Raw genomic sequence first — 12,591 nt, 5'->3', positions numbered from 1 at the left:
TGCCTGCTGCTGGCACTGCATAAATCCTCCCTCATCCTCACAGGCTCAGCTTCAGCTCTTGGCCCTCTTCATACCTGAACAGAAGTTTTCCTCCCAGCCTGTGAACGAGTATTAAACCAGCATTAAAAAGCTCAGCAGTGTCTCTAAGAGAACACAACGTTCTTCCACAATTCATCAGTGTAAGCAGAGCATTCAGCTCTGCCGTACCCCCATACTCTGTCTCTGCATAGCACATCTCTCCATTATTTCTCCAGATCAGCCCAGGATGCAGCACCACTAAGAGCCAGGACCTGAGCTGCCATCCTGCTGGAGAGGGAAGCAGACTCATTCTGAGATGGCTATCGGCACAACAGGAAATTGTGACATGCAGCTGTGCCATCCATCCCTGCTCCTGACAGGCAGTGCCTGCACATGGGTACTGATAAGGCCTGAATGCTCCTGAACTCCATCTCCAGCTTTGCACAGACTGCAACTGACCCAGGCAATGGCCACGAGCTGGAGCAATGGATGGTCTGCTACTGAAAGGCACTGACTGAGGATGCCAGAAACCCAATGCAAGGGGAAAGAACCAACTCCAAAATGGCTTTAAGCAGGTGAGAGGCACTGACTGGAATATGAATGTCCAGCCTGCCTAGAACCAGGTGTGCCACAACCATTTGCAGGCAGGCCAGGGCAATGCTGTGACTGGGGAGCTGGATCTTGTCAGTGACCCACCAGCTTCGCTCCTCACTGAGGGTCTGCATATCAGAGTGACCAACAGACACCCAGCAGCAGCTGCTGCCAAGTGCACCACGATTGTATTTTTCATCACGGACTGATTTTATCCCCAGTAGCACCAAAAGCCTCAACATGGAGACCCTGGTAACTTTTAGAATCCCTGACAGAGAACAAAAGACCTGCTCTCCGTTTCTTTCAGAGTTCCCTGCTGTCTCTCAGCTGCACAGCTTGGATGTGGACTGGCAGTGCCTCCCAACACAACAACCCTTTAACAGCCTCTTGGCAGAAGCAGTGGTGACACTGGAGCTGGGCTGTGTGCAGGCTGCACACTCCCCTTGCTGTCACACACCTGACACACACTGCTCATGATTCAGTGCCCAGCCTCAAATTTTACCCATACCCAGGCATGCATCTTCCTAATCCTTCTGTTCCTTATAGGATACAGATGCTATCCCTGTAAGGTGGGAAGGAGCAGCACAGCTCCTGAGAGCACCTCTGTGAGGGCAAGCGCCCACCTCAGAACGTTCCCAGCTCACCCAGGCCCCCTTCCCACTCCTACCACAGCCATTCCCCATTAATATGAATGATGGTTTCCAGTGAGCACAGCTCTGCTGTGCAGCTGGGCTGCACCACAGCACTGCTCTCTCGGTGATATCAAAGTGACCGTGAAAAAGGCAGCACTGTGAAAAGAGCTGCTGCAAGAGCAGGGACACAAGGGCTCCACATCTGCATTTCAAACCAAGCATTTCCCACCCCCAGGCAGTAACCCTTGCTCCCCAGGATGCAGGTGTTGTGGAAGAGGATGGAGTACTTTGAATTTGCTTGCAGATGGGAATGTGCCAGTCACACTTGACTGCAGTTACGTTGAAAGATTTCAGAAAAGCCTCACTCCTGGCACAGTCACAGCACTGCAGGATGGGAGAGCTGGCACTCAAGTCACGTCCTGCTTCCAAGAACTGGCTCCTTTCCCTCCCTGCCTCCCTTATTAAAGCATATGGCTGCTGTCAAAGAAGCTGCAGTCTCTGCAGTGCACCTTCTGCACGTATCCTCCTATCAGCTGGGGATGCACCACCCATCCCACAGCTGATGTGACTTGCACCACTCCCCAGAGGACAAAGGCTGATTTGGTTGTGCACACCTCCATCCTCTCAGGTGTGCAAGGGGAAAACACCCACTTCTCAAAAGGGAAACACCAAGCCACACAGATGTTAAGCTCCTGGTCCCTTGGACCCACACTGGCATAAATCTAAATTCCAGTGATTTGGGTCCCTGTGTTGCTGCAGGCATCCAAATCATGACACTGGGCACTGTGGTCTGAACAGCCCCTCTGCTCCCTGTCCTCCCCAGCACTGGGAATTGCAACCATCACCCACTTCCATCAAAACACTCAACCACTGACAGCATGTCACAGCTCCTCCAGGGCAGCTCTGGGACCAGAACAGCTGCAGAACAACCACAGCCACCCAGACATCCCTCTGAAGGAGAGTAGGGTCACAGCCCTCTGTTAGCACTGCTGGTACAAATGCTTTAAAGACAAAAGAAAACCCTGACAGGAGCCAGGCATTTAAGCTCTTTATAAAATTAAATCGTGCCTTCAATTATGGCAAAACACAATAGCAGATACATAATCTCCAGAAGTTTAAATCCATAAAGTACCATCAGCAAAGCTGCTGTGACTGGTGAATTCCTGAAGGGCACATGCAGCAGGGACACGAGAACAAAGTCATTTGGCCACAGCCCTTTCTCTGAACAACCTGAAAGACCTTCTGCCTGCTACCACGACACAGGGGTCATGGTCCCTTAGCAAGACTATCCCAGGCAGGTGAGGGCTAAAGGAGCCAAATGTCAGTGCCAGGGCTACACCCAGCACAGCTCTCCAGTTCCAAGCTAATACGATCCCTGGTTCCAGGGATTTTTCCCCCCCCACTTAGAAATAGCAGTGCTGTCAGACACACTTCTCCAGAAGACTGAAGGCTCCCATTACCACCTGAGAAAGACTTACCTTACCTCAACACCTCGGCTGTAGGGGAGAACATGCCTACCTCAGAGTCTGATATAGAGACCCGATTGGACTCTATTGTTGGTCTCCTCATTATACGTGGCGATGGCCCTGTGGCATAAGGGCCACAACCTGGAGTGTTGCTAGAAGCCAAATAACCTCCTGATGATCTTTCCTGAAGGGACAACTTCCTACTTGATAGACCAGGTCTAGTTAGAGGTCTCTTGGGAATATGCCTCAAGTGAGTATCTTCTGACTGTTGGGAAGGCAGAAGTTCATTGGTTCCCATGTCACTGCTGACTCCATTTCTTTGGATGTCCTTTACATTATCAGAAAAGACTGTGTCATTTTCTTCAGGGTTGTCTTCACCATTTTGGTCACTTCTGTCCGGGACAACAGACACATCTATGGCTGCCACCCTCTCCACCAGTTCAGTCTGTGTGTCCATGCCTCCATCCACAGCATTTGCTGCAGAGTCCCCCATGGCTGTGTCCAGCTCGTTTGGTCTCAGATGGTCACACAGAGAGCAGCGATGTTAGTGCTCAAAGGCTCCATGAAATACCTGAAAGGAATCACAAACAGAGGTAAATAACAATAATGTTCACTCAACACAAACATAACCAAACAGCCATCTCTGGCTTCTTCCAGCATGCCAGAAAGTGATAGCAAAACACTGGCAGGCTGTAAACAAGGTACAAGCACTCAGACTGAAAGGCAAACCCAGGCATTGAGCTAGACAGGAAAGAGAGAAAAATGAGATTTTATCTGGTATGTAACAAGTGACACAGCTAAAGAGAACTTCTTCTGTAGCCAGACCTACAGCCAATCAGATCTTACAATACTGGGAGAAGCATCCCAACAGCTGAGGGCCAAGGGTCAAACTTTCGACCTCTTGAATTCTTATTTATAGGATACAAGAGCTTCTGGCGTATACTCAAACCCAACAAGTATAACAACAACTCCATAACCATTTAGGGCTCCCCAGTGGTCTCTCTGCTGCCCTGTAGGCCCTTAGAGAGTGTCACATAATGGCCAAGGCTTGACGACTTCCACACTGCCATTTCCAACATAGTCAGCAAAAGCAGAATTTAAAAGCAAATCCAGTTCCAGGGTTGCCCCTGGCCCCACACAGTTGCAGTCTGTGTGCAAACACATGTTAATCTTGCTGCCCACCATGTATAAAAACTATAGTGAGTTGCACAATCAACAATGTTTAATGATTAAAGCATGGTGAGAATCAGCTTTTCCTCGGGAAAAGACCTACAGAACACCAAAGTGCAATACAAAGCTAAAGCTGCTGCATAAAATTGCTGTTTCCTGGATGCTAATTTCAGTCTCAATTTAAAACAGATTTCAGTCTTCCCAGCCCAGTGCAGAGCAGGAAATGATCCTCTGCAGCACATGGCTGTCAACACTTAATCACCTCTGAAGATGCAGCACTGCATCATTTCATCCCTCTGTCCATCTTGTGGGGACAGCGGGGGAGTACTTGACTTTACTCACAGCATCCTGGCCTGCATCCAGTGAATTCCAGAGCAGGCTTAACCCTGAAATATTGCAACCTGTGGTTCTCTGTATTCAAAGCAGGTTGTGCATAAAACCCCTGCAAGTCAGGTGACACTTGCATCTACATTTCATTTACATGAGGACAGGGTGGGGGTGAGCGAGTCCAAAGAGCCCCACCCAGCATCAGCCTGGGAACACACACAACCCTTGGCAAGGAGCACAGGTTGAGCAGGGCTCAGAGCTGCCCAGCAATGCTCAGTTAAACACACTATAGTGAACTCAGCTGCACAGGGATGACCTCCTGAGTCCCCCAGGGCAGCCAAGCTCAAGCAACCCTTTATATCAATGAGAAAACCAAATTAAGATCTCGACTGGAGGCTTCACCCTAGGTCATGTACCAATCATAGGGATACATGCTGGCACTCAGTGTCACAGAAAGGGAATACCAACATCTAAGATATTCCTCTCCACATCCCACTGTTCACCTCCTTTCCCCCCTCCTGTCTTTTCTGCAGGCTTGCTTGAAACAAATTGACAGAAGTGTCACTCACTCAAAACAGTAATGAAATGGTGAGATCAGCTTTAAAAGCTTCTATTAAAACTATATTTAAACACTTCAATCCCCTTTGAAAAAAAGGGGGAAAAAAAAAGAAAAAGCACAAATCCCCTTTGGAGCCAGGGTGCAGGCACTGCAGGTGGCTCTTAGCAGCGAGGGAAGGGGTGTGGGGTTCCGTGCAGCACATACTGCACGTGGTCCCACAAACCCAGGGCAAAGCAGCACAAGCCTCCCCTCTGCCAGGCCTCCCTGCTCTCCCAAACCCCCAAACACAGCCTGCAGGCCGGCAAGCCAGCAAGGATCCTTCAAAAGGATTTGTGGGAAGCCCACCAAGGATTTGCTGTCTGCAAAATGCTTTTGTGAAGTCTGGAAGGCTTCTGAGCTAAACGAGGAGCAGCAGGTCAGGGCAACTGCAAGCCTGCAGTCACCCCACTCTCTCTGCACTCCAGAGCCAGGGGAGCAGCACATTTCCCAGTGACACTCATGGGATGCCTGCATGCTTGGCTCTAGGGGAAGGTCATCTCCTCAGCCCCAGGGAAGCACAGTCAGTCTCCAGCCCTGCCTGCAGATCAGGGCTTCCCAGGGCTGCTCTGCACGGCCAGGAAAGCACCAGCCACATCCCTGCTGTCTGCAGCCTCTGCCAGGGCTGGGCTGTAGCTCTCCTGGCAGGCTGGTACATCACAGAAATCACTCCAAATGAAGGGAAGGAAGGAGCGAAAATGCTTCCACCATTTAACCCAGCTTGCCCAAGGGATAGGAGGAAACCTCTGAGGCCACCTTGTGCTAAAAGCTGTTTCTTCTGCCTATAGAGAAACAAACCTGAGGCCTTTCCTTGCAGCAGCTTTAGCCCCTGGACAGTCACAGCTCACCTCACTCCTAGGCAGCATCAAGAGGAAAATGAATCCTCAGCTGAAGCCTGCAGCTCCTACACCTTCTTCCCTCCTCCTGCCACGAGATTTTCGCCATATGTGGGAGCAAGGGGAATGAAGAATCTGCCTGTGTTGCTGTGTGGTTGGGTGTGAAAGCCCACAAACCACCCACCTGGACTGAACATTTGTGAGTCTCATGCTGCTCAGCCAGCAGGAAAAAAAGGCCAGGAGCACTGGGAAGAGCAGCCCAGCAAACAGTGATGCTCATGTCAGTCACCTGAGCAGCTCCTCACCACCCAGACCAGGCACCCGGGGTGTCTCCCCCTCAAAAGTTGAAGCAAACTTGCTCAGTTCTAACCCACAGCACAGGCTGCAAAATTAATCTCCAGCTAATTGACAACCGAACTAGATAAACTGAAGATAAACCCCATAAATCAGTTCATCTGATCAAAACAAACAGACCCCTACAGTGTTGAAACAAATAATACAGTGCCCCTAAAAGCAGGCTAAAAAAATACAGCAAGACTTTAAAGAAAATAACCATTTATCTGTAGAGCTGGGCTTTGTTTCAGGTTCTGCTGTTTTGAAGGACTCCTTTTCACTGATAAATCCTCCAAAACTGTATTGGAAAGCAAAGATTTCCAAACAAACAAATCAGTTATGTGCAGCCCAGTCTCACTGTGCACAAACTCAGTACAAAAGACAACTCTCAATTTCTGCATGGCTAAATCAATGGTGGATTTGCAGTTTTTCAGGCTGTGCCACAACCATACCTTGCTGTTATGGGAAGTCCCAGCAAAACAGAAATTCCACCACCACCATCTCCCAGCTCCTGCGCAGCTCTGCTGTCCCTGCTGATCCCCCACAACACTGAACACCTGCTGTAGAGCAGAGGATTATGCTGCAGACACGAACCAAAGCTGCAAACAAGCTTATATGAGCAAAATTAATTTACTTACAGATATCTTATTTACCATTTTTCCCTGTAGCTATTCCTCTTGCTGCAGGCAGACTGCCACTTCAACCATGATTTTCACAGTGTATTTATCAAATGGCTGCACATGTTTCCCAGACTGGCACTGAGCAGAGAATGGTACAAAAAACCCTTTTGAAAGGAATATGGTGCTGGAGAAAATCTCTCTGTATTTTATGTGGGAGATGAGCAGATGCAATTAGTTTTGCTGCTCAATAAAGTATTCCAAAGCATTGTTTGAAAAATAAAAAATTGTAAATCTAGTTTACTGCTTGGTCCATCCTCTTGGCTAACTAGAAGTGTTCCTGTCAGAAAAGACGGGGAGGATAAAAGGTCCTGAGCCTCAGCAAACACAGATTAATTTCCCAATTTTGTTACAGGCTGTGAAAAATGACTGACTTTATGGCTTTGTTGCAGTTCCAGGTTAAGAGGAATGATGCTGCTTCTCCTTTGCATCCCTGAGAACACACCTGCCCCGTGCTGAGGCACCAAGGGCCCTTGCAGTAAAAGAATCCCAGAGAATAACAACTGCAATGAGCATTTGCACAGAAAGGCTTCAGGCAGTGATTCTGCTGCTGCTCAGTCAGAGGATTCAAATGCTGGCATCCCCCACGGGGAGCACCAGGGATGTCACACTGAGACCCTGCCTGCAGGCACGTCCATTAGGTACCTCTTGACCACACAAGACCCACAGGCACTGTCAGAGAGAGAGGTCTCAAAGATCACAACATCTTTACCCTTTTTTCCCTGGTGCTTTACCATACACCAGCAAGGTCAGGAATCAGGCCAGGTTTTCCAATCAGTGCAATGATCCATGTACCAGGACAGGCTGCCTGCAGGGGGGAACATCATCTCCATCACCAGAATCCATCAGCTCAGGTGAGACCCCCCCAGGAATGCCCCCCTGCCCGGGGCAGAGCTGGCAGCACACCCAGTCCTGTGTTTCCTTCACACATTGCCCCCAGCAGCACGGCCACGACGAAGAATCTGCTCTGACTGCTGTCAACAGCAGCAGAAACTCCCTTTAAGGAGAAAAGCAGCACGTCCTGGGCTGGGCTGCCAAGTCCTGGACAGCTCCTCGAATGACATTTTAGAAATATCAGGTCAGCAAGTCCCTTCCAGAGCCAAAGCTGTCTCCCCACACTAAGCAACACAGACTGGGAGTATTTCCATCCTGGAGTGTTGCCTGTGCTCCCAGTTCTGCAGGACTTCCCCAAGCACTGCTACCCTGACATGAGGGAGATAATTCCACACCCCCCCACTCTGAACCCATCAACTTTTTATATGTGTTGGAGGCACTTGCCCCAAGCCCAGCCAGCTCACTCCAATACCTTCAGTCTGGAGAAGTTTGAGGGGAACCTGGGTCCCACAGCCAAGCTCTGGAGCAACATTGGAGCTTCCACAAACCCCACAAGCGGTGTGCAACACATGGAACTTCAGATAATAGTGCACCAGCCATTTATGGGTCTCACTGCTGTGGTGGGAGAGCAGCTAGAGGGTTCATTTTTCCTGCAGTAATTAAATTCAGAACATTTCAGCTCTGCCCACCCCTGGCACACCAAGCAGGGCACCTGAGGGTGAGACTACCTCCTGCCCATCTCCACTCCCACTGCTGCTGCCAGGAATCAGGCTGCAAGACACAAATGAGCTTCTTGGCAGCTATGAAAACCAGTTTCAGACATCGCTGGCCAAAAGGCAGCCCAAACCAAGAGGCAAAGGACAACAAGAATTTGCAGCTCTGTGAAGCTGAAAAGAAGCAAATCCCTGCAGTCCTTGCAGAGATCACCAAGGCAGGTGTACACCAGACTGCCCATTTGGACTGTGTCCTCCCTGGCAAGGAGCAGCAATCACTTTAGGTACTAATTTCTGACTAGAAGCAGAAGACATTAACACAACCTAAATGACAAATAAGAGCATGCTGTTGGTGCTTTTTGCACACACCCCACACGTTTGCTTTGTGCTGGGGCTGGCAAGGCTCTTGTTTCAGGGCACAGACAAGCACATCTTGCTGAGAAATCACTCAATCCTGCTGTAATCATCCAGTCCCTCTTCCCTCCACAGCTCTTGGCAGTGAGCCTGGTTGTTGTGCCACAGCTGAAAATCAGATCTAAAGCGAGGTGCTTTGATGCCTTGTGTGAAGCTCCTTGCACAGCTTTACCAGCAACCACAGAATGACAAAGAACAGCAGCTTTCGCAATTCAAGCATTGCGTGAGAAATCTGAAAGGCAAGTTCAGACCCCTGCTCCTGCCAGACTTCTCAAATGACAACAAATATCTCCAGACCATGGTCTGGAAAATGCAGCATTCTACCTCCACCTCCTCCTTAGTCCTTTTCAAGGCAGGGTGCTTTCCAAAGGGATTTTGGGGCCAGTTCAGCTACAGACAACAAGCACCCCAAGGTGCACAACTCTGTGCTTGTCCTGTTCTCCCTCTCTTCTCCCTGAGAGACCCCATCTGAAGGCAGAATCTGGGGTTTGGATCTGATGAAGGACTGACGCTTTCATGACCCTGGATGTAAAGTATAGATGCACATGTGAGACACAGGCAGAGCTCAGCAGTGATCTCCTGATATTATCATGTGAAAAACAGAAGTTTCCCACCATGAAGGCCATGTAACCACTTTTAAGAGCAATTAACAGCATATTTAAAATATGTTTTGAAGCTAGCCAGGATGCTGAACCAAGATCTCCAGTCTACCAAGCTACAATTCAAGAGATAACAACCACCTTGCGCACAGTTCCGAGCCTGGAAAGTTTTACAAAAGATTTCCCAACTCCATTATATTTCATCCCTCCATGTTCTAATTATATGGTTAAATACATTTGCATAATCAGATGCAATTACACTAATTGCATATATAAGCAATAATCAACCAAAAATTACTCTGAAGAAAAAAGTTTCTACTTAAGGAAATTCCTGTAACAAGAAAACACTGAGGAATGCCAAGTCTGTCTAAGCGAGAGTGATATTAACATTAAACACTCCAGATAGTGCAGGTGAAACAGGAGCCCTGCCAGAGCATTATCCAACTGAGTGCAGCTCTGTTGGCACATTTTAACCATGCCTTTGGTGGGGACAACACAAAAGAATTGAAGAGAAGTTGTGCTCCTTTGTACTCAAGCCCTGGCTACAAATGACTTTGGTAAGACAGGTTTGGCTGCTGTGTTTTATTGTAGAGGTTCAGCAAGACTTGTGGGCATCAGATCCTGATGCCAGACTATATTCACTTCTGCTTTAATCTTTTAAAGCTGTTTATCAGTGTATGAGCATCAGAGCTGCTTTTATTTTGCAAATTACAGCTGGGAAAGCACGAGGAACAGGCAATGAGAGGCACTCAGCCCACATATCCCAGAGTATTTGCTTTCAGGGATGCCAAGTGCTGTGATTCACCATCTCTGCAACAGCCCGAAGTGACCACAAACCAGCACATCCCAGCACCCAACTCCACACCGACCTTGGTGACAACCTGAGCTCAGATTATAACAAATCCCATTTGCCCTTGTGACAAGGAACACAAAAGCCCTGTGGGGGAAGGACCCTGACCACTGTGCCAGCCTGATCCCAGCTCCTGACACCGTGGCAGTGAGGGATGGGAGGATGGAGGAGGTTGGTGTGGGCAGAGAGCCCAAGCCCAGTCCTGCTGTGTGACCACCAGCCTTACTTGGTGCTTTGCCTCACTTCCAAGTGACCCTAGGGAAAGCAACGTGAAGGATTCTGGCATGTTAACGTGCACACACGGCCTGGACAGCATGGGGACCTCTACTCAGGTGTCAGAGGAGAACAAAAACCCATTTCCAAAGCTGCTCTCAGCTGACACCAACTCAGACCTCAGAGCCTGCCTACCCCAGCCCCTCTTCCAGTCACCATCAAGAGTGCAGGAAATACCCCAAATGCAACCTGCATGCTGCCCAGGGAAAGCTGACCCCCATAAATCCAATGGAAAAGCAGCCTCCCAACCAGCACCTGTAGGAGTACTTGGTGCTACAGCTTGAGGTGGGCATGGACAGCATCAGCTCACACAGAAGGGTCCCATGTAGGGTCAGTGCAGGACCTGTGCTGTGGAGGGAGCAGGCTCCTGGGGCTGAACATGAGCAGGGAAGAGGAGGAGGAGGAAGAGGAGGAGGAAGTGTCATGGTTTGCTGTCACTTGCTGGGCTGAGAGGCAGCGTGATTCCCAGGAGAGGAGGCAGCCGTGGCAGGGAGCACAGCTTGCTGGAGGTGGATTTAAACAGTCAGTGAGGGGGTGCTTCAAAAAATAACTGAGAATGTCAGATTATGTGAAAGTTGAAAGTCTTAGATTATTTGTAAAATACCAACAAGTAAGGCAGTAGTCAGGCTCTATTGATTAATGAACAAAATAATTGCCTCAGAATCAGGGAGGCTTTAATATTTAGGGCCTTCATTGCAGTAATGGTTTCCAAATGTCTGTACCATGGCAAGGTAAATGGCAGGTTAAAAAAAGAAGTTTTTTGGTTGTTCTAAGGGGAAGGGATTGGTCTCAGGTGAGCCATCTTCTGCTGCAATCTGTAATGAACCTCAAAATTGCCACAGAAGATGATACAGACACGTGTTGCACTGTTTGTTGTGATAAACAAATTGAAAATGAAGAAATCAAGAGGACCTGAACAGCCTCTCAATCTGTAAGGGTGAAGTCCAACATTCCACAATGGCCAAATCCCCACTGATCTCTTGGGAGCAGAAGCAGGCACCCAAAACAAACCTGTCTCCAAGCCAGTGCAGCTACCCAGTGCCTTCAGGGGACCCTGCTGGACAGCACAACCAGGGCACCAGCAAGCAGCCTATGGAAAGCACCTCTGTGGCAAGGAGAGCAAGAAAAGGGAATAGAAGAGAAACAGAACTGAAAACAGAATTCACGGCAATGAGCTCATGCACAGATTTGTGTGAGCAGCCACAGCACAAGGCACTTGCCCTCTGGTTTTAGTGTAAAGTCTGGATTTTAAGCCTGGTAAGCCCAGCCTGCAGCAAAAGCTCTGGAGCAGCAGGGAGCCTGCCCGCCAGGCAAGCCAGATCTCACACACACCAACCTGTCACCCTGAAGAACAGAAACCAACAGCTGATCTTGTGGGACTGCATCCTGCTTCCACAGGGGAGCCCATGAGATACATAAGTAATTAAATAAATTAAGGAGGAGGGAAGAAGCCACCTGGAATTGTACAGACAGGCTGCTGCTTTAGCAGCAGAGTCTCAGCCCAAGCTGCACATCGGCACCCAGATGCTTGCAGGACATCTCTTTCCTCCTCCCCAGTTTATGCATTTCACCAGCATATTTCTCAGCCCTGCCTGCCTCCCCTGCACCCACTAGCACCTTCTATACTGACTGTCATGGCTAACTCTGCTTTCCAGGTGCTCACAGAATTCCTGCTGCTGCTCAATATATAAGAATTCAATGACAGAAAACAAACCACTGCAGAACAAAGCCGGTCGTTCTGTTTAAGAGCAGCATAGTGGGATCTGGGAAAGGACACATACAGATCATCAACACAGCAAAAGAATTCAGCATCAAACACCTTTGCCAGGCTCAGATCTCACAGCACCAACCAGCACTGTTTAAACAATTGTTTAAAAAGCATCTACAACCAACCGAACAAGCCACCGGGCAGAACAAGTTCGCATTTATACGTGTCAGGTCTTAAAGGTTTATCTCTCTCCCAGATAAGGAGAAAGCTTTCAGCTGCCTTTGAGAGATCTGGAGGTATTTCAGGGGATATATCAAGTTCCTTAGTTCTGTAAGCCAGCTGCAGTGAAAAGTCTTTTCAGCATTTTAAAAACATTAGTTTCCACCTGTTCCAGGATTGCAAATCTACAACTAAAGTGTAAGCACAGAACACTGCAGGCTTTCTTCTTCCCAGCAGCTCAAATACGGGTAGAGATTTCTCTTCAAGGTGATCTCTGCAAAGAGTTTTAACCACGGAAATTATCCCAGCACCCATCTCTAAATGTCCATGGGCTGA

The 12,591-nt window shown here is 48.8% G+C and overlaps 1 protein-coding gene across 6 annotated transcripts in view; it reads right to left on the bottom strand.

Moving 5' to 3' along the window:
• Positions 1-12,591, bottom strand: part of CAMKK1 (calcium/calmodulin dependent protein kinase kinase 1) — a 94,841-nt gene that overhangs the window by 52,539 nt on the left and 29,711 nt on the right. For 5 of the 6 annotated variants that reach the window (XM_069033284.1, XM_069033282.1, XM_069033283.1 and 2 more), the window contains one exon: positions 2,760-3,278. In XM_069033284.1, coding sequence (XP_068889385.1) covers positions 2,760-3,200 — 441 coding nt within the window. In that variant the 5' untranslated portion in view covers positions 3,201-3,278. Of the gene's footprint in view, positions 1-2,759; positions 3,279-6,420; positions 6,464-12,591 lie in introns of those variants that run through there. The other variant, XM_069033285.1, reaches the window with a different exon arrangement.

Source organism: Aphelocoma coerulescens, chromosome 19, assembly GCF_041296385.1.
Source record: "Aphelocoma coerulescens isolate FSJ_1873_10779 chromosome 19, UR_Acoe_1.0, whole genome shotgun sequence".
In the NCBI taxonomy this organism is placed as follows: domain Eukaryota; kingdom Metazoa; phylum Chordata; class Aves; order Passeriformes; family Corvidae; genus Aphelocoma; species Aphelocoma coerulescens.
The sequence above is the reverse complement of the archived record's forward strand: the minus strand, read 5'-3'. Positions and strand labels throughout refer to the sequence as shown.